Raw genomic sequence first — 23,453 nt, 5'->3', positions numbered from 1 at the left:
CCGACACTTAATGTGACTGAATTTAGATTAAAGTATACTGTCATTTTGAGTTGGAATTCTGCCCCCTTTTTGAATTAGATAAAATTGGAAATTTGGATCCCATGCACAGTCTATTAAAGAATACATGAGATCCTATGTTTCCACAAGGGTAAAATTCATCTCCACATTAAAGGTAACCACCCATGTTTTAATGTTTTAATATATAATTCTAGACAAAAGCAAAGTCTACCAATGGATGCTAGCTGGCACAATGGACACAGTGGTTGACTTGGAGTCAGGAAGAACCTGTGTTCAAATCCCACTTTAGACATGTATTAGTGAACCTGGCTAAGTCTCTTAACATCTAGCATCCTCAATTTCCCAGATGCAGAATGGAGATTATAACAGCTTCTACCTCACAACAATGACTGCATTTTTACAGGGCATTTTTTTCTAGTTTAGACACACTAAAGCATCTAATGCAAAAGGTCACCATGCACTTCGCACATAGCAGAAACTCAACATTCATTGAATGAATGTATGAAGGCATGTTAGAGCTCTTGGATAAAGAGGAGAATACTTGAATTCAACTGAATTCACATAGGACAGTTCTTATCTTTGAGTCCCATTAATTCAACCACCTGATTATTTCTTTCCACACCAAAGATGTGGACACAATTCAGGGAGTCAATACTATATGCAATGGGGAGAGACACCGGGAGGAGATGGGGATGGAGATGATCTGGAGGAATAGCAGAGATGCCAGCAGTTAGGAAGAGGCTTTAGACAGGAGGAAGGTTAATGGAAATACATATGTGATAAGGGATTTGTTCACAAGATTCCAGGAATGTTTAAGTTGAGTAAATTCTTTGATTTAATCCGGAGTTTCCATTGAAGAATGAGTTTATCAGTCATTGTTCACAATGACTACCTCATGAATTGCAACAGCAATCCAGATATTATGGAAGTACTTGGGTCAGTTACCAACAGTCATTATTTGTGCAATACATCTGGGACTTATCAAATCCAATCTCTCAGAGGTTGAACAAAAATACTTGAGTCAGAGTTTCTTCTCCAGAAGGAAGCCACATTATATAGAAAGATAACACAAGTAATTCTTGGCAACTATTCCTGCTTAACAGAAAGAAAACTATAGCACTATATTCCTAGAAAACAGGCCCAGTCAGAAACTCAGCTCTTGGTTTTGGTTGGTTTGCTTTAAAAGGTGGAAAAAAAAGTTTCCCTCCTCAGGATTGAACCTCTTACTGCGACCACTTGCCCTGATTTTCCACCAGTCTTTCCCCTTTCACCACATTATAGGAGGAAACACAGGGAAGGGGATACCTGATCAAATACATTGTTTTTTACTAGAGCCTTGCAAAATTATTTCTTCAGCCCAACTGGACCTGATTCTGGCTAAGATAATCATCGTGACTCCCAGTCATCTGAAAAACCAAATGGAAAATCTTTCTTTTACTGATGAAGAATGGTAATTAAAGATGACTTCAAAGACAAGTTTTAATCTGATCACATCTGTCTTTCCTGAAACAGTTCACACATTTGTATTAATAGAACAGAAAATATGTCACTAACAAAACAATCACAAATTAAGGCTTTGCTATTTTTACACCATCCCAAACCCACCTAATATTTTCAATAGTCCTAATAGGCACTTAAGTGTTTGTCAATAATAAATTTTGCAAAGTCCTTGAGGTCAGGGAACTTTTGTCTTTATATTCCGGCATCTAGCATAGTCCCTGGCATATAGTAGATAATTAATAACGTTTGCTTATTGATTTAGGTAGTTAGGAGCTGACAGTGGATGGAATACCAAACACGAAATCAGAAAGACCTGGGTTCTAAACCTGCCTGAGACACTTAATAGCTGAAAGATACTGACTCAACCTCTGAAACACTCTGTCTCAGTTTCCTCATTTGTAAAATGGGGATAATAATAACACCTACTTCCCAGATTTGTGAGGTTCAAGTGATAATACAAATATGTGTATGCATACATATGTATGTATATATAGATTTATGTATAGCTGCTACTATTTTTATTGATTAATTAAGGCTACAAAAGGTACTGCAATATAGACGTAGCCAAAGTAGGCACACAAAAATGCACCACTGGCCACTTTTGATTTAGAAGCACAAGAAGCCAGTCTACTTGGCAGAGAATATTAGAATGAAAAATGAGAGAACCTGAATACTTGGTTGCCATGGCACCAAACACATCTATATGCTGACTGATTCAGTCATTATTAGCGAGAGAATTTGTTAGGAATGATTGGCACAGTTTTTTTCATTCTGAATTTCTACATCTACAAAGGCAAGCTTTTGCTGTCTTAGAGTTTAAATGCATTAATTTTCCAGTGAGGGAATGCCCTTCAGGTATAACCCGCCTACAATGTGGAGTCTTAGAATGTTGCCTGGGGTGTAGAGGGAAGGAAGAAGTGACTTGTTCCATGCAGCTGGTAAGTTTCAGAGACAAGACTGGGACCTAGGTCTTCTTCATTCCAAGCCTCACATTTTATCCATTATATTATGTGGCTACCAAGGTTTCAAGTTCAAAAAATCATTTTTTTAATAAAGAAGGCATGGAAAAGCAAAAGAACTGCCAATGGGAATGTGATAACCAATGATAACCAATAAGTTGGGGGCGGGGAGGATGAAATTACATCAAGAGAAGATACTAGGTATGAATATGGAAGAAAATCTGTGTCTTTCCTTATTATAACCCTGTGTAGTATCTTCCACTAGGCTATGTACCTAAGAAGTTTTTTTATTTTTTTAAAAAGGGAACATTTATTGGAATGCTTAATTATTATGGAACATTATTTTTAATTTATCACACAGAACTATAGTTTAAACTAAATTTTGAAAAATTAACAACTAAACTTTAGCTTTCTTTAGAAACTTATGCAATGAAGCCCAAAACATTTAATTTTTTTCATGACATTAGGGTGTTCCTGCTCATATCCTATATTTCCTTATGTGCTCCTTATGCTTTTTATATATATCATATCTATGAAATAATACTTAAAATGCTTGTAATGTGGCTAAACAAGTGTTTTGGAAGAATTTTGGGAATTTTCCAAAAGAGTACCTCCCCAAATAAAATTTCTTTGGAGGGTTTGAATTTTTGTTACATAAAGATGAAAATATTTTATTTTGATAGAAAAAATGTTGTCATTACTTAAATTGACTTTCTGATCTTTAAGAATCAAACACACTCCCTGAATACACTGAGAGGGATCATGGGTGATTGCACATATTGTTGGGAAAAGATCTCTAGGGGTGTGTTTTATGGCTCAGCACCCCAATGTGCCCATAAGAGGAATGCTTTCATCTCTTGTAGATTTCACCCAAATTCAAGAGCACAGTCAACTTTGAGAGGCTTCTTTGACCCCTCCTCTTCTCCAGTTTGTTTTAGATTCTCCTCGCCCAGCACACTCAGTTGCTTTATCTTGTGATTTCTGATAAAAGCTAGTGTTGTGGTTATTATTGTTGTTATCACCAGGGCAGGAAGGCTAGTTAAGAAAGGGACTTAGCTCTAATGCCAGTGGTCACTTTAGTAGGGCCTCTCACACAAAAAGATCTAGGGGATCCAGAAACTCCAAGGATATAAAAACATTGAAGGATGCAGTGTTTACTATAACCCTGAACTTAGAACTTTAGAACGTCAGAGTTAGAAGGAAGCTTAGAAATCACATAGTCCAATCTCTTCATTTTTCAAGTGAGGAAATTGGGGTTCTAAGTTTTCTTCAGAAAATGGATCTATTCCACTATCAACCAAAAACCTGTACTCTCTTGGAAATCTGGTTCTGAGATATCAAAACCTTTTGACAGTTGTTTGACATATTTTAGAAAGTTCTAGATGAACATTTTACTTTCTTACCTGAAGTAAGAGTTGTTATTTCTTCTGTCCCCATTGTTTCAGGATATTTCACTATTAGTTCCTCTGGCATTGACATTTGGTTGGGAAGGTAGACAACTTCCTCACTTTGATTGTCTTCCAGTAAATTTGGGGAATGTTCTGGCTTCCTTGCTTCTTCATTTAACAAAACATTTTCACCAGAGGAGATATCGTAAATGTCAGAAGTAAAACTAGAATGAAAAAATAGGAAAGATTTTAGGTAAATGTAGGTGACATTTGTGAGTTTGGGGAAAACAACATGACAAGTTTTATGATAGTTTACAGTTATTAATTATTTCAAGAGAAAGGTATTTTGGGTAAATTTTTTTTACAAATTAATGTTAAATTGTTCATCCACATGGTGAGAGTTACCTCACTAATTAACCCCAGACAACTGAACTCTAACAGTGTCTAGCAAGCAAAGGCTATGAACAATATATCTGACAGCTAGACCAGTCTCTCATGCATCTTGGGGCTTCCTATGGGAAGAAGATTAAAGAAAGAAGAAATAGAACACAGAGTATTTTTAAACTGGTCCTTCTACTTATGCAGAGCTGATTCTCTGAGGACTGTGAAATAGAGAGGTGTTGAGACTTCATCAGTGAAGCAGTGTAGTTTTAGGGGGAGGGAACAGGTTGCCGAGGGACTTTCCCTGAGTTTCTGAGATGGTGTTTTACATTGTGTGTCCACAATTTCTTGTGGAGGAATGTGTGCCAGTCTGTGCTGCGGGATGCCTGAGGTCCTGGGCACAGAGAACACTCAATGGTTTCATAGTGATGAGTCTAAGTCATGAGGTCAATGACAGTTAATCTTGTGAGGATGGAGTCCTTCTTTCTTTTCATCATTGTGCCCATATTAGAAGTCATGGCAGTAGACTTTTCACAGGGTCACAGGAGTTTAGAGATGGGAGGGATCTTAGCGTCATCTTAGTCCAATCATTCCATTTTATAGATGAGGAACCTGGTGACCAAGATGTTAAGTGACTGAACTAAGATCACAGAGTTAGTAAGTGATAATACTGGGATCTAAACTTAGATCGTTGGATTCCAAATTCAGTGCTATGTCCATTACCAAATATACCTCACTTGTTTTAACCTTTTTGACATTCATTAAAAAATCACAAATACCATCAGGTATAGTGGCACACATCTGCAATCCCAGCTACCAGGGAGGATGAGCCTGGCAGAGCTCTTGAGCTCAGTGAGCTATACTGATTGGGTGTCCACACTAACTTTGGAATTAATAGAGTGAGGCTCCAGGGTAGAGGGAGGAGAACAGAGAAACTAGGTTGCCTAAAGTGGGAAAAACCAGCCAGATCAGAAATGGAGCCAATCAAAGCCAGATGTCATGCTGGCCAGTAGTGGAACTGGGTCCGTGAGTACTTCTTGTACTTCCAGCCCAAAAGAGAGAAGGAGACCCAGTCTTTAAATAAAAGAGGTGAAACTAATAAATAAATTCTTTGTATTTATTTATTGATACCCCTCCCCCTACACACACACATACATATAGACAAACAACATGGTGTAGGGGGTAGAGATCTAGCTTCAAAGCCAGGAAGCCTGGGTTTGGTTTTGACATATATTGGCTATATGGCCATAGGCAAGTTACTTAAACTCTCAGCTTTTTGGACAACTCTCTAAGACTATAAGTTGTGGAGAGGTACCAATCTGTACTGGTAGGGGGAGATTCCTCATCTGGGAGTTTCCTTTACCAGTGGAATCACAGGTCCAGTGCTTTCCCCTTTATCTACCTATGGCTAATGAAGTACTTTATTATGGGATAAAAACAAGCTCTAGAGTTTTGGGCAACTAGGTGGCACAGTGGATAGAGCACTGGGCTTGGAATCAGGAAGATTCATCTTTATGAGTTCAAATCCGGTCTCAGACATTTACTAGCTGTGTTACCCTGGGCAAGTCACATAACCCTATTTGCCTCAGTCCCTCATCTACAAAAATGAGCTGGAGAAAGAAATGGCAAACCACTCCAGTATCTTTGCCAAAAAAAAAAAAAAACAACAACCCAGAACAGCGTCATGAAGAGTCAGACTCAACAACAACAAAATAGAATTTTAAAATGTGAATGCCAAAGAAATTTGGTTCAAGAGTATTTGGGTAAAATCCTATGTTTACTGAATTGTGCTGGTTCTCTGATTGACTTTGATGAGCACATATAGCAGATGGGACTCAGGTTACCAAGAGATTTTTCCAGAACAAAACTGCACACATGTCTCAGATTGATATTCAATACCAATACTATGTTTTCCATCAGAAGCTGTTTACTGCTGGACAGTTCCCTGATGAAGCATGTGAAATCTGAAGATGCATCAACTACAAAGGACTTTCTCCCTAACATAGATAAAGCTGAGAGGGCAAGGTCTTGGGGAAATCCAGCCTGAGGACTCCCTGAGAGGCTGGAATAGTCATGGGGTCATTATGAATACTCAAGGTCTACCCAATCCTGACAAAAGTGCATGCTGATCTTGCACACATATCAGAGTATCAGCCCCCACCCAATTCTGCTAAGGATCCACAGGCTTTGGAAATTAGAATGGCCCTCCCTCATTACATTTGGAAGTGATAAGAATGAATTGGGGTACAAAATAAGAAAGCTCAAAATAAAAAACATTCGAGTTCCAAGGCTAAAGACCCAATGAAAATGTGGATTTCACTACGGAAAATGAAATCTAATTTCACCTAGGGAAGATGTTTTATTCGAGTCCCTCTGTTAGTCTTTGTAATCTATTAATCAACAACACTTTATATACATGTTCATCCATCATAAATAAACCCTCCCCAAAAACCAGAGTTTTCCAACTCACATATTATTCCTGTTTAGAGAAAATGATGGTTCCGACAAGATGAGTCTACATTGTCTTTCCAATGTTGTAGGGGGGTATTTATTGAATCCTCCTATTAAAAGAGTGAAAAAATGGTTAGTTTGGGCCTTTAGACTTGAAAGGGATTTTATAAGGCTGAATTACATTCTCTCCAGCTATGCTCTTTGTAGAATAAGGGCATCTAAGATAAGGTATTTGGGCGTCACTTATAAAAGTATGTGGAACAAGTGTTTCTTTAGGGTCTTTGATCTATGCTAATTAACACATATTTTTATTACATTGGAAAATGGGCCATGGCAAGAATTTCAGCTTCATAGCCTAATTAATATGAAACATATTGCCTTGAACATCATTCCATGAGATGGCAGGCCAAGATATGGCTAGTTTGGTGATTGCTCTTTTGCTAGAGCTGTCACCCTATATAATTAGTTAAAAGAGCTTCTATTACAAGAAAGTATTCTGCCATCGAAATAATAAGTCTTCCATCGAAACTTATTCAGAATATCTCCATGATTCTACAACTAATATCTCTAAGGAAGTACATAGATACTATCTAGATTTCCCTTGTTATATAGGGTCAGATGAGAGGTGGTGGGATGCTGAATGATGCAATGCAGCCCAAATTTTGTGCTCATATGGTGGAAGGCAGTATTGACTGCATCTTTAAATGTTAAGGTTGCTTTGGAAGATGAGTTTTGGGCTATGGGATGCTAGTTTTGGGCTAGAGGGATACAGGGTACCTATAAGGATAATGATTCCAACCCAGTCTGGTCTGAAGGATTTTTGTGGGATAAATTCAATTCAAAACTTTTTGATAAACTAGGGCAGTATGTACTTCATGGGAAGGACCCCAAGTTATCTCATGGCCTCTCTCTTCTGATTATCTAGAAGGGTTGGAAAGGAATCATCTATAGAAAATATAATCCAAATCCTTACTCCAGACTGGTTTTGGAGAGTAATAGAGGGTAGGTGTTACTGGTTTTCCTGACTTTTGGAGCCAAAATACTGTTAAAAGGATAGCTTACCAACCCATAGCCCATTAGCATGAATTAGCATGAATATCTATCTATATATATATATGTATATGTATATTTATATATATAGTGTGTGTAGATAGATAGATAGATATACACATTTTAGCTCTTTGAGTATCCCATAAACTTCAATGGTTCTCTCCAGGATAAAACATAAAATTCTGTTTGTCTTTTAATGCCCTTCATAACCACCCCCTTTCCTACCTTTTCAGTCTTCTTATATCTTACTTCCCTCTATGTACTTTGTGATCCAGTGACATTGGCCTCCTTGCTGCTTCTCCCATAAGAGACTCTATATCTTGACTTCTGGCATTTTCACTGGCTCTCTGCCATGCCTGGACCTGTCTCCTTCCTCATCTCTGTCTCTTGCCCTCCCTGGCTTCCTTCAAGGCTCAGCTAAAACCCCACTTTCTGCAAGAAGCCTTTCCTGGTCCCTTTTCCTTCTGAGATCATCTCCAATATATCCTGTATATCTCATCTTTGTACATAGTTGTTTGCATGTTGCCTTGCCCATTAGACTGTAAGCTCCTTGAGAACAGGGACTGTTTTTGCCTTTCTTTGTATCCCCAAAGTAAAGTGGCTGGCATACAGTAGGTGCTTAATAGTTGCTTATTGACTTGATTTGACTTAACTTGTGGTGTGCTCTTGGATTAGATTAGAAATAGGAGATGTTGTCCTCCCAACCTCTCCTCCCTCCAGTGTCATTTGGTGGCTAGGACTTTTCACTGCTTTATGGAATTCTCAGGGAGCAAGCTTCTACCAATGCAGATCAGCTACTACTTTACAAAATGTGGCATTCCCTGGGGTACCAAAGGTACTTAAGGTCATAAAGCTGCTATGTGTTAGAGGCACTACTTCATCTCAAATTTTGCTGACTCCAACAATACAGATATCCACTCTGCCATGCATAGTGGCATTACTATTGCTAATGAACACATTCTTCTCTGTAAAAGCAAAAAAATGGAACTTGGGGACTTACGTCTGACTGAGTAGACAAAAGGTTTAATGAACCGCACAGCATAGTCCAAATTGGGTTTGTGAACTCTGCCAAGTTGAATCAAATGATGATCCAGAGGGAGGCTGGCTATGTCCTCTACTTCATCTTCATGTGTGGATCCCAAAGAAATCACAAATATGGCATACCCCTGACATTTGGCCCGCAGGGCCATTTGCCTTAAGACATTCTTTTTTTCATTATTCTCTCCAGCAGATATAACAAAGATGACCTTGTTTTTCCTTGACTGCTCTGTACTGGAGAAGATCCTCTCTGTTGTCCACTGCAGGGCATGGCCAACAAAGGCTTCTCCGTGAAGCTGCTTAAGGGAATCCTGGATATACCTCTTCATTAGGGATTTGCTGTTATAGGTGGTAAAGACAAACTCTTCCTTCACCGGAGTGCTTATCCTTCTCCTGGAGAAATCCCCTGGTGAATAGCTTAGCAAAGCCAACCGATCGCCTACATTGGATTGAAGAGGGTCTGCAGAAATGTCAAAACTGTCGAGCACGGAGCTCAGGAAAGATCTCATTCGCTCAAACTCATCTCCTGTCACGTGCCAGGAACTATCCAGAAGGAAGAGGGCATCCATGTACGAATTTATTTGATCAACTTGCTCTTCTGCACAAACATTTGGGAAGCATTTGTCTGCAGAGAAACAAAACTACTCATCACTTACATAGTGGAATGGTGGCCCGAGAAAGGTTGGAGTCTGAATTAACAGGTCTGCTTTCGAAGTCTTTGAGCCACAAAATGACCCATAACTCAAAACCTGAGATTTTAAATATCTATCTCAATAGCTGACATTTATTTATATAGCACTTAAAGTATACTGAGCATTTTAGGTTCATGATAGCTCACAGGAGATAAGTAATATGGAAACTGTCATCATTCTCACCATTCAAGTGGGGAAACTGAGGCTCTCAGTTAAATGACTTGTGCACAGTCATATAGCTAATAAGTGGAGGGCCCCCCTGCTCCCACCACCAAGTCCAGGGCTGTTTCTATTATATCATACTCCATTGTTCTTCTACCACAGTACCCCTCCTCCCATTCTCCTTTTTATACTGACAGAGGTGTTCATTGAAACTATGGATTAAATGAGTTTGGAGCACTGCTTTCAGACTTGAGCATGATGTCTGTCCATAATAGCTAAAGATAGTATGGGAGAGATAGCAAGGCAATGCTTAGTATAGTGCCTGGCACAGGTAGGTGCTTTATTGTTGTCCTTTGTTCTCAAAGAGGACCGAAATGACATCACTATTTTAGAGTCGAGTTACAGTCTGGCCGACTGTGGCTGATCAGGCCAATTGAGCTTAGAATGCTCTGCCACAGGCTGGGCACAAATAGTCCACGTGAACATTTGGGGTGGATTCTCTAACTTCGGGCATCTTGTGCAAACAAATGTTCATTGACTATCATAGTAGGAGAAAAACCAGATAGAGACTCACAAGTCCCGGGTTGAAATTTCAGTTTCCTCTGGGATATTAGGCAAATCATTTTGCCACCCTGGGCTTTGATTTTGTCATCTATGAAATGATGGGGTTGGTTTGGGTGATCCCCGATATCCCTCACTGCTCTGCCTTATGATCTGATGATTGCCTAGGCTCAGCCAGGCATTGTAAGCATTGCTAGTTTCATGCCAAGTAGAAAACGGAATTTCAGGGCTATTTAAACTCTACTTAACCACCACAATTGAAATTCAAGAAGTGGTTGGCATGATAATATTCGATTTACAACTCATATACTTGGCATATATTATTTTGTATAATAATTATTCTCGTTTGTATCTTACAAACTGTAAGTTCCATGAAGGAGGGGGTGAGATAACATAAGGCAAGACCAAATTCTGGCTGAGCTTTGTATCCCTATCTCCCACCTCCAGGACCTATAGTAAGATTCTGCCAAAGTTATATTCTTAGTAAATGTTTGTTAAATTGAGTTGTTTTTTGGGGGTCAGGAAACATTAAATTTCTTAAAATTTAATATTTTTTTCAACAAACAAAATTGATTTTTCTTCTTTCCACTTCCTCCACAATTTAAAAACGAAAGAAAGAAAAACACAAGTCTTACAGCAAATACATATAGTTGAGGGGGGGGGAAATTCCCACATTTGACCATGTCCAAAAAGTATTTGACTCAATCTGCCCCCTGAGTCCTCCTTGTCAGGAGGTGGGTAGCATGCTTCATCACGGGTCCTCTGGAATCGAGGCTGCTCAGCACGTTGTTTAGAACGCTCCCTCACCCCTGTCCTTTTTAAAGCTCATCTTTCAAATAGCAATTTGGGGAGAGGCAAATTTCATGCTCTGAAATTCTGTGCCAATCACAGCCTTGCAGATCAAATTCTTACCTAGTGTGTTCCCCAGTATGCATCTGTAAACGAAACTACAATTCCCCCTAAAGCCAGGCCCCATAATCCAAACTTCATGATGCTATTTTTTTTCCATTGGTCTTACCATAGCAAAGTGTGCATTGACGAAGTCTTTCTATTGGCTCAGAAAACTGAGAGGGTAGAACTGGAATGACTTGATAGGTGCCAGTGTCATCAAACTATTTGGAAGAGAAAAAAATGTCTTTGATTTCTCTTTTGTTGAGATAACCGCAAGTCTGGAGTCTCCCTACCTCATGGATTAGCTTTTTAAAAAAAGCAACTGAGTTCATGGCCCCTCAGATAAGAACTTTGGGTTTGGGTGATCATCTGTAAGCATTCATTAAATACCTCATATGTGCATGGTATTAGCCTTGGTATTACGGCTACAAAGGTGAATATGTTTGGTCCTTGACTTGAAGAGTCTTATAATCTAGTTGAGGAGATAGAAAACATTTATATAAAGATAAACAACAAAAGGTATCATATGCCAAGGGCCAAAGGACTGATGCAGAAAAAAGGCTAAAAGAGTTTGGAGAAAAGAGCCCAATGTGGGTAGCAGACCAAGTATTAGGACTAGGAATCAGGGAAACTGGGTTCAAATCTCAGCTCTGCTAATTACCACCTGAATGGCTGGAGAAGTCTCTTTTTTCTCTGAAGTTGTCTCTTTATCTGTATCATTAGGGGGTGGGATTAAGGTAGCTTCCCCTCCAATGTCCTATATAGTGCTGAGATAGTCAAAGAAATTTCTTTAGATGAGTGCCAGTGGTTCTGATGGCCTTAAAAATAATTAACTATCTCCCTGTGTTATCCACCAATAACAGAATGCTGCTTTGAAATCCATAAAGGAGGTTAGCAGCTTGCATTCCTAAGAATACATAGATGGATAAATATAAGAGCTAGGAGAAGTCCTTACCTGGAAGGCCTGCTCAAGAGCAAACATTTCATTAAAAGCAAATACAGCTGGAATGATATTGAGGCCGCTGAACTCCATGGTGGCAGTGATGATCGATGACATATCTGGAGATTGACTGTCACTAAAAAACACAGTGAGCCTCCTGACGTTAGGTCCTGGTAAAGTTCGCTTGAAAACATTTCTGGCCACAAATACCATGGCATCGCCAAGATCTCTAGAATAGGAAGGTCGTTCAAATGTCATTCTGGAGAGCTTCTGGAGGAGTTGCCGCTTGCTGGAATAGTCTGACCAGCGGATAAGATACCTGCTGTCAGAACCGTAGGAAAGGACTGCAACCTTTGCTCCCACAGGGCAGTTGTTTTCCCTAATTTTAAGGTCCTTCACAATGGAAATGGTCATATTTTTCACAACTTCAAATCTCTGTCTTGACACATCCAATGCAAATACCAATTCTGTTGGGTAGACAGGGCATTTGCCTAAAATCAAAGAAATAAAAACCAGACATTTAGGCATTCTAGATCAATGGCACCAAGCAGATGTCAATCACCCAGATGGCATTCCTTGGACTTGTACATGGAACAATTTAAGAACAGAGTCTCTAGATTAGGGGGCTACCACCACCTAGCCATTGCTCCTAATTCTGCCCTCCATGGTGAAGAACTCTTCAAATCTTTCTTCTTCTTGACAGCTTTTCAACTATTTGAATATTCAAATATTTCTCAAGACCAAATATCTGTAGTTAAAAGATCCTTATATGACATTCTCTCAAGGCCTTTCTCTACCATGGGCACCCTCCTCTGTATACTACACAGACCTAAAGCCCGTGCGAATACCACCATGTTGAATGATCTCATAGAATCACAGAATCTCAGAGTTAGAAGGAACCTCAGAAGCCAGAGAATTTTGGACAGGAATTTTCTCTACTACATACCCAACAAGTACAAGCCTTTGCTCAAAGATCTCCAGTGAGGGTAGCTTAGCATCCCATTCCACTTTTGGGTGGCTCTATATTAAGGCAAAACTTTCCTCTCTGTCATTTCCACCTATTGTTCCTACTTTTGCCCTCTGACTGAGTAAATAAATGAAATCCCTTTACCACTCTTCAAATACTTGTAGACCTCCCCTAAGTCTTCCTTTTTCTGAGCTAAATCTCGTTAGTTCCTTCAATAGATCACCATATGGTGTCTTAGGAGCAATATCCTAACCTTCCGTCCCACCCCCACCAGGCAGGTTAGGTCAGTTTTTCCTTAAAAGATGTGGAGACATAACAGGAGACTGGGTTGGTTAAAGGGACTACAGGCTCAGATTGTTGACATCACTGCCCCCTCATCTAAGGATAAAGTAGCCATGAGGCCGACCAGGGGCCTCTTGGAGGTTTGGTTGGTGGATCACAATGGATAATAAAGGCAGGGAACCTTTGTTCAGCTGAATAGAATTGAGGTGTCCTCAATGTGTCCTTGCTAAACGTCTTTCTCCCGAGACAGCTATCTAAATCTCCCTTTGTTAACTAGTGAAAGACTTATGAGTATCTCATTTTGTTCCAATGTCTAAATGAAATTACCAGGGAACTGACATAAGTCAGGCCCATCCAAGAATATATGGCCTACTTTCCAGTTCCTTTGTTATCTTCATCTTTCTTGTCTGGATGCTCTCCAGTTTATCATCATCCTGTTTAAAATGTGGTACCCAGAACTCAACAAGCTATGTGATCTGAGAAAGGCCACCTCAATTTCCTAGGGCATTTGCAATCCTTCCTCACCCCTCCAAATCTCAGCACAATATTTATGTAAATTATAAAGATTGAAATGGAGAGGATAAAAACCATTGATTACCAAAAAGATGGCTAGAGGAACATTACCTCTGTCTCCATTTTAAGTCCTAGCACCTCCAAAAATAACAACAAAAAAAGTTATGTTCAATTCTTTGGTGGATTAAGTTGGATTAGGGACAGGACCAAGAGGAAAATAGTAAGGGAAAAGCTAGCTGTCCTAGATGAGTTCAAGTCATCAGACCCAGATGAACAAGAATAGAAAGAACAGGTGGTGACTATCAGTGAAGATTGTGGGTAGGAGGAGACCTGCTACAGTTCTGGAGAAGGGTAAAAGCAGGGTGCTTACAAGCATATGCCAGTGAGCTTGCCTTCGATTCTTGGCAAAAATGTGAAATCCTGAATTAGAGGGAGAATGAATGAACATCTGGAAGCTCATCAAGAACAGGTCATGCCAGACTAACCTTCATTTCCATTTTTGACAGATTCACCAGACTGTTAGATTGTGGGATGTTGTAGCTATAATTCGTCCAGATTTAAGCAAAGCATTTGACCTACTCTCTCACGTTATTCAGGTGTTCAAGAGGATTAGGAATGGCTAGGTGATAATACGTATAGGCAGATTCAGAAACTGGCTAAATGCCTGGACTCCAAAAGTAGTCATTAATGGCTCAATTTCAACTTGGAAGGAGGCTCTCCTGGTGGTCTGGGTTTGGCCCAATACTGTTGAACATTTTTATCAATGAGTTGGATAAAGGAATAGACGGCATGGTCATCAAATTTTCAGACAACGCAGTTTGGAGGGTTGCCTGACACACTGGATGACAGAGTCAAGATTCAAAGAGATTCTGACAGTGTAGATCATTAATTGATTCATTTATCAATGCCAGTGGCTAGGTGTTCTTTTGATGTTGTGCCCATATTTCTGTTACTGGTGGCAGATGCTGTTGCTGATGGTGTTGGTTTTGTAATGGGAATGAAGGCATAATTCCCTTAAAGTTCTAAAGCTCAAATCTAAAAAGATGAATGTATCAGGAAAAATGGAAACTCTTACATTTAGATTTTTAAAAATCAACTTAATGGGCATAAGGGAAGGGAAGCATTGCTATATAGCAGTTTGTCTGGAAAAAAAATACCTGGAGGTTTTAGTGGATTGAGTCAAGAACCGATATTTTCTCACTCTATGTTTATAGAGGTATAGTATCCAAGACTGGGTGGTGGACTAGGCCCACTGTACTTTGTTCCAGTCAGACACCATAAGGAGGACCATGGTGCTTTCTAGGTGTCTCATTTTAAAAAGAAATTAATCATTGAGAGAGCATCGATATATTTGGGAAAGACCCCGAGTTCTTGGCAAAAGAGTATTGACTGAAGAGATTGAATTCATTATCTTTCCCCCTAAATCCTCCCCTCTCCCACCTTCTCTGTTACTATAGAGAGCAATACCATCCTCTCGTCCTTCAGGCTTACAAACTAGGGGTCACTCTAGACTCCTCCCTCTCTCTGTCTCTCTGTCTCTCTGTCTCTCTCTGTCTCTCTCTCTCTCTCTCTCTCTCTCTCTCTCTCTCTCTCTGTCTCTCTCCCTCTTTCTCTCTCTCTCTCTCTCTCTCTCTCACACACACACACACACACACACACCCTGCCATATCCAATCTACTGCCAAAGCCTGCCGGATTTCACCTTTAAAGTGCATGTCTGATCATGTCATCCCCACGCTCTATTCAGTAAACTTCAGTGATTCCCTATTGCCTTGCAGATTGAATACAAAATGTTCTGTTTGGCATTCAAAGCCCTCCTACTTTTCCAGCCTTTTTATACCCTACTCTTCCCCACATCCTCTTCCATCCAGTGATACTGACTGGCCTTCTGGTTGTTCTATGAACAAGACCCTCCATCTCTTGACTCTGGGCATTTTCTCTGGTTGTCCCCCATGCCTGGAATGCTCCCCCTTCTTCCTTCCTCCTACAGACTTCCCTGGCTTTCTTTAAGTCCCAGCTGAAATCCTACTTTCTACAGGAAGCCTTCTCCAACCCCTCTGTTGATTACTTCCTTTTTCCCCCTATATGTAGCTTGTTTTATATGTATTTGTTTGCATGTTGCCTCCCCCATTAAACTATGAATTCTATAGAAGCAGGAACTGTCTTTTGCCTCCTTTTGTATCCCCAGAGCTTAGCACAGTGCCTGGAACATGGTAAGTACATGTTTAATTGGGTGACTGATATTTAGTCTGGAGAAGACAATCTTTGGAATAGGGGATGGGATGATAATTCTCTTCAAATAATTGAAATGCCATTATGTGAAAGAGAGATTAGACTTGTTTTGCTTAGCTCCCACAGGTAAAGCCAGGAGGACAAAAGAGTCCAAGTTGACTTAATGGGTTTGGGGGAAGGAAGACTTAGCTAAACAAAGAACACCAAAAGAAAAGTCTCGGGAGTACAATAGGAAAAGTAAAATTAATGTTGTTTTCTCTCATTATTTGGTAATGATTGGAGGAAAATGCGCTACTGTGAGGTGCTTGGGAACCACATCAAGAAAGCAAGACTCATCCTACAGGACACGCAGATGTTAGCATTAGGCTTCTGGCCAAGTTAAGAGCACAGGAATACGGCTAAATTTCTCATGGGTCTGGGAGACCTGGGGTCTGCCACAGATGATACAACCAGCTTTTTGAAATATTTCATTAGGGCCATCTGTGCACTACACATGAGGAACAAGTGGCAAGGCAGCAGGTTCCCCGGGAAGCCCAAGTCTGGACCTATGGGATGGTCATACAGTCCATAGACCAGCAGGAGACGTTCATGGTTATTCTGGACGGGCTGAAGTGTGGGGACCAAGGGACAAGTGGAGAGAATCAGCACCATTGGAAGGACTCCCTGAAGGCAACATTAGGCAATGGGGTAGCAGCTGCTCTAGACTGATGGAGAAGGAAATGGCAAACCACTCCAGGATCTTTGCCAAGAAAACCCCAAGTGGGGTTGACCGAAAAACAATGACCACAACAGCAGCTGTTCTCTGAAACAGCAGCAAACAGGGGAGCCTGGTGTGCACCAGCCAGGGCCATGAGGCTATAGGATGGATATTAGGGATGGCAGGGCTCATCTTCCAGCCTGGGAGGCCAAGGAACAAAGCTGCCAACAGTGAGGGAAGGATGAAGGAAGCAGGCAAACTATGTATACACTCAGGCTGGAAAACCATAATAATAATCAGAAATGTGCCCATGAGTAATGAGATCCCACTGGAGGTAACAGTAATAGGTGATATTATGTGGAACTTTAAGGTTTACAAAACTCTTCATACATGCATACATACATACTTATACATACATACATACATATATATATATATATATATGCATGTGCATGTATTTATATATCCCATTTGGTTCTTATGTTGACCCTGAGAGGTTGCTGTTATTAATTATCCACATTTTACAGAGGGGGAAACAGGTTCAGAAAGGTCAAGTGATTTTTTTTCAGGGTCACAAGGATAATCAAATATCCTTAGTGGAATTTGAACCCGAGACTTGTTGATTCCAAGTTCAGTGATGTATCAACTATGCCCTTCCTTTATGAGATTCCCTTTTGCTTGTGGTCCTTGGAGCCTGCTAGGGATATTGTAGATGGCATTCTCAGTCAGGGTCAGATCAGACTAAAAAGAAACTCTGAGGCCTAAGTTTCCAACTCTACACTTCCATCAAACCAGCATAGGGTTGAGGAGTTGGATTTCCTTCTCATACAAAAACAACACCATAGGATCTAGTACCAGGAGCAGCTGTATGGGCATAAAACCAAACCTAGCCATTGGCATCAACCATGTGATTGAAAATGAAAAGGTTCCCATTCTATCAGAGGAAACATCTATTCGTGTGTGTGTGTGTGTGTGTGTGTACACAGAGACACATTCACATACCTATGTATATGTACACATACATATACACACACGTATGTGTGCAAAACATATAGAAAGCAAATACCAAGTTAATTTGGAAGGGGAAAATACTAGCAGCATTGAGGGTCAAGAAGGCTTCATTCCAAGGTGGTGCTCGAGCTGAGTTTTGAAGGAAAGAAGGTACTCATGGAGGCAGAGTGAGAAGGCAAACCAGTATGAGGGCAAACCAGGGCAAAGCAGGGAGATAGGAGTGCCTTGTGTGAGAAAAGCTAGACCAGGAGTTTTTTACTTTTTGAAGGCACAGACTCTTTTGGAAGTCTGGGGAAATGGATGGATCTTCCCAGAAGGATGTTTTTAAATGTATAAAGTAAACTACATAGGAGTACAGAGAGAGCCAATTATATTGAAATACAACTGTGAAAATATTTTTTAAAACCCAATTTCTCAAATCTTAAATTAAGAACCTTTTAGTTAGAAGGTCAGTCTGAAGGGATTGCAAAGAACAGGAACTTGTGAAAAGCTTTAAAACCCCAAAAGAAAAGTTCACATATGATCCCAAAAGCAATTTGGGATTTACTGGGTGGGGGAGTAACATGGTTAAAGCTGTGCTTTAAGAAAATCATTTTAATACTGTGTGGGGGTTGGACCAGCATAGAGAGAAGCTTGAGGCTGGGAGGTCAATTAAGAGGCCTTTGCAACAAGGGTCCAGCTATGAGAGGATGAAGACCTGGTGGTGGTGGCCATGTGAATAGAGAGAGGAGGAGGAAGTCAAGAGATGTTATAGAAGGAAAAAATGATTAGAGTTGGCAATGCAATAACTATTTCAATGAAAAACAAAGCATAATAATGAAAACTTACCTTCCCAACAGGCTGTAAAAAATATGAGAGAGAATATTAATATTTTAGAAATAAAATATTAAGAAAAATGATTAGAGCCAAATTTTCCTATTTTACTATTACATTTTTTCTAGCTTTATGTGGCCCTATTTTTTAGATGCATGAAAACCAAGATGAGATTTAAAATTATGGGCCCAGCCTTTCACTGAAATTTAAATTGATTTTTCTCCCTTCCTTATAAGCTATGGCTAAAAGTGTTTTCACAGGATCTTGCGTTGAAAAGTGAAGAACAGCCATTCATCTTTTAAGCACAATCCTAAGCTTCTGATTTAGTGACAAGGTCTCTAAAATTCAATTCACTTGATTCCACTCTACACATGTGGGCCTTTTGAGACCAAGGCTCGGCTGCAATACCAAAATCTGTCATCTAATTGTCTTCCCTGAAGAACACCCAGACAAATTCTATTCTCCCGAGGAGCCTCAGGGAATTCCAAATGAGCTTGTGTTTGGCCACCAAGCTCCCTTCGTGTGGTGGAGTTTTATTCCCATCCTGCAGAAATGAGGAACCTTCCCCAGAGTTATTTCCATCAGAACAGTCTGTGCTCCCCTTTACACTTTTTAAAGTCTAAGGTAAAACAAGAGATACAGTTGAAAAAGCTTACAGAAAAACTTGACCTAGGTATTTTTCCAAGTATATTTTCTTAATTTTTTGAGAATTGAGAAACATTTAGATTTTACAAAAGACAGTCCCCAGCAGGCCTTCTTTCCATGTGTCACATTCAATCACCACTAGGTCCCAATTAATGAGAATAATGCATCCCATTATTTCACATTGATTATTGATTGGTTGACACATTATTAATCATATTGGAATTCTCACTGCATATTTCCACTGGGCCATCTTTTACATAATTATAACCTCTAACAGTGCAATTTTGAATACATGCAACCACTTCAGAGGATTCATTATTCGCACCAATTGGGACCTAGCTGTAAATTCAATGAATGTTTATCTTGATAAAGATACTATGTACCATCCACTGTGCTAGGTGCTGGTATACAAAGATCAAAACTAGAAGTCCCCTCCTTCAAAGAGTTTAATATAAACATAGTTTCTTCCTTCCTTCCTTCCTTATTTCCTTTCTCCCTTCCTCCCTCCCTTTCTTTCTTTTTGTCTGGACCTTAGATTTCATCCATTCGGGGAACTTCTGGTGTGGAAACTCTCTCTTCTAATACATATTGGTAGCTTGTTTGACCCTTATAATCGTAAAGAGTGCCCTAGAGGTAATGAGAGGTTAAGTGGTCACATGCCCTAGTATCACTCAGAGTCAAGACTTCCTGCCTTCCTTCCCCTGTTCCCCACACCATGCTGCCTTTCCATGAACAGAATATCCTAATATCAATCAGGTCGGCATTTACCTGATTCCGTCATAAATGAGCTACTAAGAATCTGAATACTATATTATGTTTGAATGCAAACCACCATTTCTCAGGTCTTCCTGACACCAGGCCCTTTGCTCTATCTACTGCACCACTCAGCTAAATCTGTTATGGTTAGATTTGGCTCATTGGGATGCTTTTTAGACAGTGATTGCGTCAGCTCTCCCTTCTTCCTGTCATCTGTACCATCTCCAAATATGACGAGCAGGCCAGCTATATTTTGAGCCCTACTGACTTCCATGTGCCTACGCACTAAGAATTGATGTTTTGGTCTCATTTGTGAAATGAGAATACTCACGACTGTGGTCTCGCAGGAAATGAATAAGTTCACATTCCTGAAAGACAAGAAAAGGGGGCAATGAGCCCACAGAGATATCATGGGTACCGCTTGTGAATGGATAGATGGGTTGGAGACAAAATGCTGGATGAGAGAGATACATACTGAACTTAGAGGTTGTCCCTTCATGCCTTTAGGACCCTGTAAAAGCAGGAGGCAGGTTATTGGTGTGTGCGCAAGATAAATTTGTACAAATTCTTAAGCTTTAACTATGCAACTGAAGGGGATAATGCAATCTTGATTTTGACCAACAATGAGCCCTCTCAAAGCACCCAATGCAATGTCTTGTGCATGGTTGCTGCTCTTAGGATGAAAGATTTCGAGATGGAAGGTACATGAGAAAACATCCGGTCACCCTGCCCCTGTACCCCCTTCCCCATTTTACAAGTGATGAAACTCAAGCTAAGAGAGACCCAAGATCACAGATTTGGAGCTAGAAGGACCTTAGAGACCACTGAAACCAACAGGGAGGAAGCTCAGGCTCAGAGACCCCCGGGATCGTCCAGTTAGGAAGTGGCAGAGTCAGGATTAGAACTCACCTAACACTCTTTCCACTGTTCCACACTGTCCTTCCCATATTTAGTATTTGCTAAATGAATACATATCAGCCAGCACAAGCTGTATCAGGGGATAACATGTGAGGCCTTGGCTCAGCAAGGCTTTGTCCACACCAGGTAAGTGTATTTCACCATTCTGGGTCATTTGGCTCACCGTATCCCCTCTCCAGCCTGCCCACCTTGGCTCACTACCTAGACTATAGATGATGCACTGAAGCGAAGAGAATCTGCCGCTTGGCTTAGCAGCATTGTCTAAACGAGGCAATGCTTGGAAGGAACAACATTCAAGAAACAAGCCTAAACATTCCAAGTTGTAAAGACAGAGGAGTACCAAGAACTGGATTTGAATGGAAATGAAAATGGGTGGGCATAATCACAAAGCAAGAGTTAAAATTAGAGAAGGGGGTCACTTTGAAAATTTTGCAAGTTTGACATAAACACCTATTTTGTTTTTATTATGGAGTCAATTTTAGGCAAGAAAGTCAAGGGTAGTTGCAAATCAGAGAGTAAGCAGCCCAGAGTCATTAGGTGCCAGGAGATCCAAGTGTTAATGGTACAAAAATCAAAGAGATGCTTAGAACCCAGCTGAAATTAATTAGAGAAGGCTTCCTGGAGTTAGTGAGTACACACTTATCTCAAGAAATACTGGACCTTTTCTTATCCCCCTTCCTATTCTCTTCAACCAGGATAAAAAAGTAAAGTAAGTGAGCATTCTCCCAGTGGCCCTCACTGTTTCTTTTCATAGGAAAGGGAACAATAATTTCAAGTATTGTAGTATCCCAGATTTGGAAGGGACTTTGAATGAAAAAAATATTTTTAATATATAAATTATATATATATAAATCATATATATATATAAATTATGTATGTATATGTATATGAATAGGCAGATAGGTAGCTAGATAAATAAATAAATAAATGGATTAATAAAGAAACAAATAAGTCACCAGACTATTGTTCACTAGCTATGGAAATACTTACCCTTGGCCCTGCAGGTCCAGGAGTGCCGGGAAAACCAATTTCACCCTTTGGACCCGGGCCAAACTACAGATGAGAACATGTTACAAATATCATCAACCCATGTGGCTTAATGTAAATATAAAGATCCAGAAGATATATAAGGAAATATTAAAGAATAATTATAAGGCAAATTATTAAGGGCAAGCTGTTTACTTACGATATATGAAAATGTTATCAGTGTGCTTGAAACTCAGTTACAAAAAGACTTTATAAACACAAGTCACAATTCTTTCAGGGCAAATAAAGTGCTCACTCAGAAAGCCAATAGCCATTCCTAAAAATCAACAACAAAACCCAACATCCATGTTCCTTTTTCAGGTTTCCCCGACTGCTCATAAAGCAATGTGTTTTTGGCTGCACATTTGCCACATGATTTTTTTTAAGTAGACAAAATGAATGAAAGAAACAATCTGACTATCATATGAAGGGACCTAATAAAAAAAACCTCCAACCTGAAAAAAAATGAAGAAAAAGCATCAGTCACCAACATAAGGAGGGAAATGGAAAGGTCAGCCATTTATACAGCTCAGGATGATGGACTTGAGCACTAATGAAATTTATCCAGTGAAGTGGAAAACACCTGGCTGCTGCCAACCTTTTCACTCAAACAATGATGCCCATGACTGAATTCATATGTAAAAATGAAAATGCGCCTTTTATCTCTGTGCTTTTCTTATTGGAAGGACGTTCTTCCCGAAAATGAGTAAGTGCCTGGCCTCACCAAATAACCTTGGGTTAAGGAGAGTAGAATCATCAGAAAACCCTCAAAAGACGGAGGAGGAAAGAAGGCAGCTTCCCTTCTATTCAGATAGATCTCGTTTAAAGAGACAGCATTCAGAATATGGTACAAAAGTCAAGAACTTTGTTGTTGGCAGAAATATATACACATTATACACATAAACACACATGTGATTTAATGAAAGCAGGAATGTGGGGGGCGGGGTGAAGGAAGAGAGTAGGATACTAGAAGATGACCTTGGCTTTTCCACCTAAGTTTTGTTCTGGTCTCTAGCTTCATTTGAATGTTAATCAAGGGAGATTTTGGAAGTAACTCAGCTTCCACATAACCCTTAAGTTTGTTTGTCTGTTTGTTTTCTAGCAGAGGTCCCAAAATGGGTTGGAATCTACAGGATCCCAATCAGGGGTATAATGCAAGTTAAAAGGAATTTCCTGTATGTTTATCGGGCTGTTGTCTGAGACCATAGGCTTTAAATCAACATTAATGCTTACCATTTCAACACTGCATAGATTCATAGAACATAGATTAACAACATTAGGATGAGGATAGTCTGGCCAACTTTTGCTGTCTTCATAGTTAAATTAGCTCAGCCTCCCTTTTCAGAGAGAGGCTTTCTAACCACCACTACAGACAATTTTATGTTCTGGAAATTAGCATTATTACCAAAAAAAACCCTCAAAGATTTACCATTTCAACACTGCATAGATTCATAGAATTTTGGAGCCCTTAGACATCATTTAGTCCAAACCAAATTGATACAAATGGATGAACTAAGACCTAGGGAAGCTGAATGACTTGTCCAAGGTCACGCAGCTACTTCA

General features: G+C 39.9%; 1 protein-coding gene across 1 annotated transcript in view; it reads right to left on the bottom strand.

Moving 5' to 3' along the window:
- Positions 1–23,453, bottom strand: part of COL6A5 (collagen type VI alpha 5 chain) — an 85,988-nt gene that overhangs the window by 17,592 nt on the left and 44,943 nt on the right. The window contains exons 27-35 of the mRNA XM_036760491.1: positions 21,855–21,917; positions 20,422–20,457; positions 20,278–20,314; positions 18,561–18,572; positions 12,047–12,522; positions 11,219–11,312; positions 8,748–9,410; positions 6,717–6,807; positions 3,881–4,089 (exon numbers count right to left, since the gene is read on the bottom strand). Coding sequence (XP_036616386.1) covers positions 3,881–4,089; positions 6,717–6,807; positions 8,748–9,410; positions 11,219–11,312; positions 12,047–12,522; positions 18,561–18,572; positions 20,278–20,314; positions 20,422–20,457; positions 21,855–21,917 — 1,681 coding nt within the window. The remainder of the gene's footprint in view (positions 1–3,880; positions 4,090–6,716; positions 6,808–8,747; positions 9,411–11,218; positions 11,313–12,046; positions 12,523–18,560; positions 18,573–20,277; positions 20,315–20,421; positions 20,458–21,854; positions 21,918–23,453) is intronic.

The sequence above is a fragment of the Trichosurus vulpecula genome, chromosome 5, assembly GCF_011100635.1.
Source record: "Trichosurus vulpecula isolate mTriVul1 chromosome 5, mTriVul1.pri, whole genome shotgun sequence".
NCBI lineage: Eukaryota > Metazoa > Chordata > Mammalia > Diprotodontia > Phalangeridae > Trichosurus > Trichosurus vulpecula.
The sequence above is the reverse complement of the archived record's forward strand: the minus strand, read 5'-3'. Positions and strand labels throughout refer to the sequence as shown.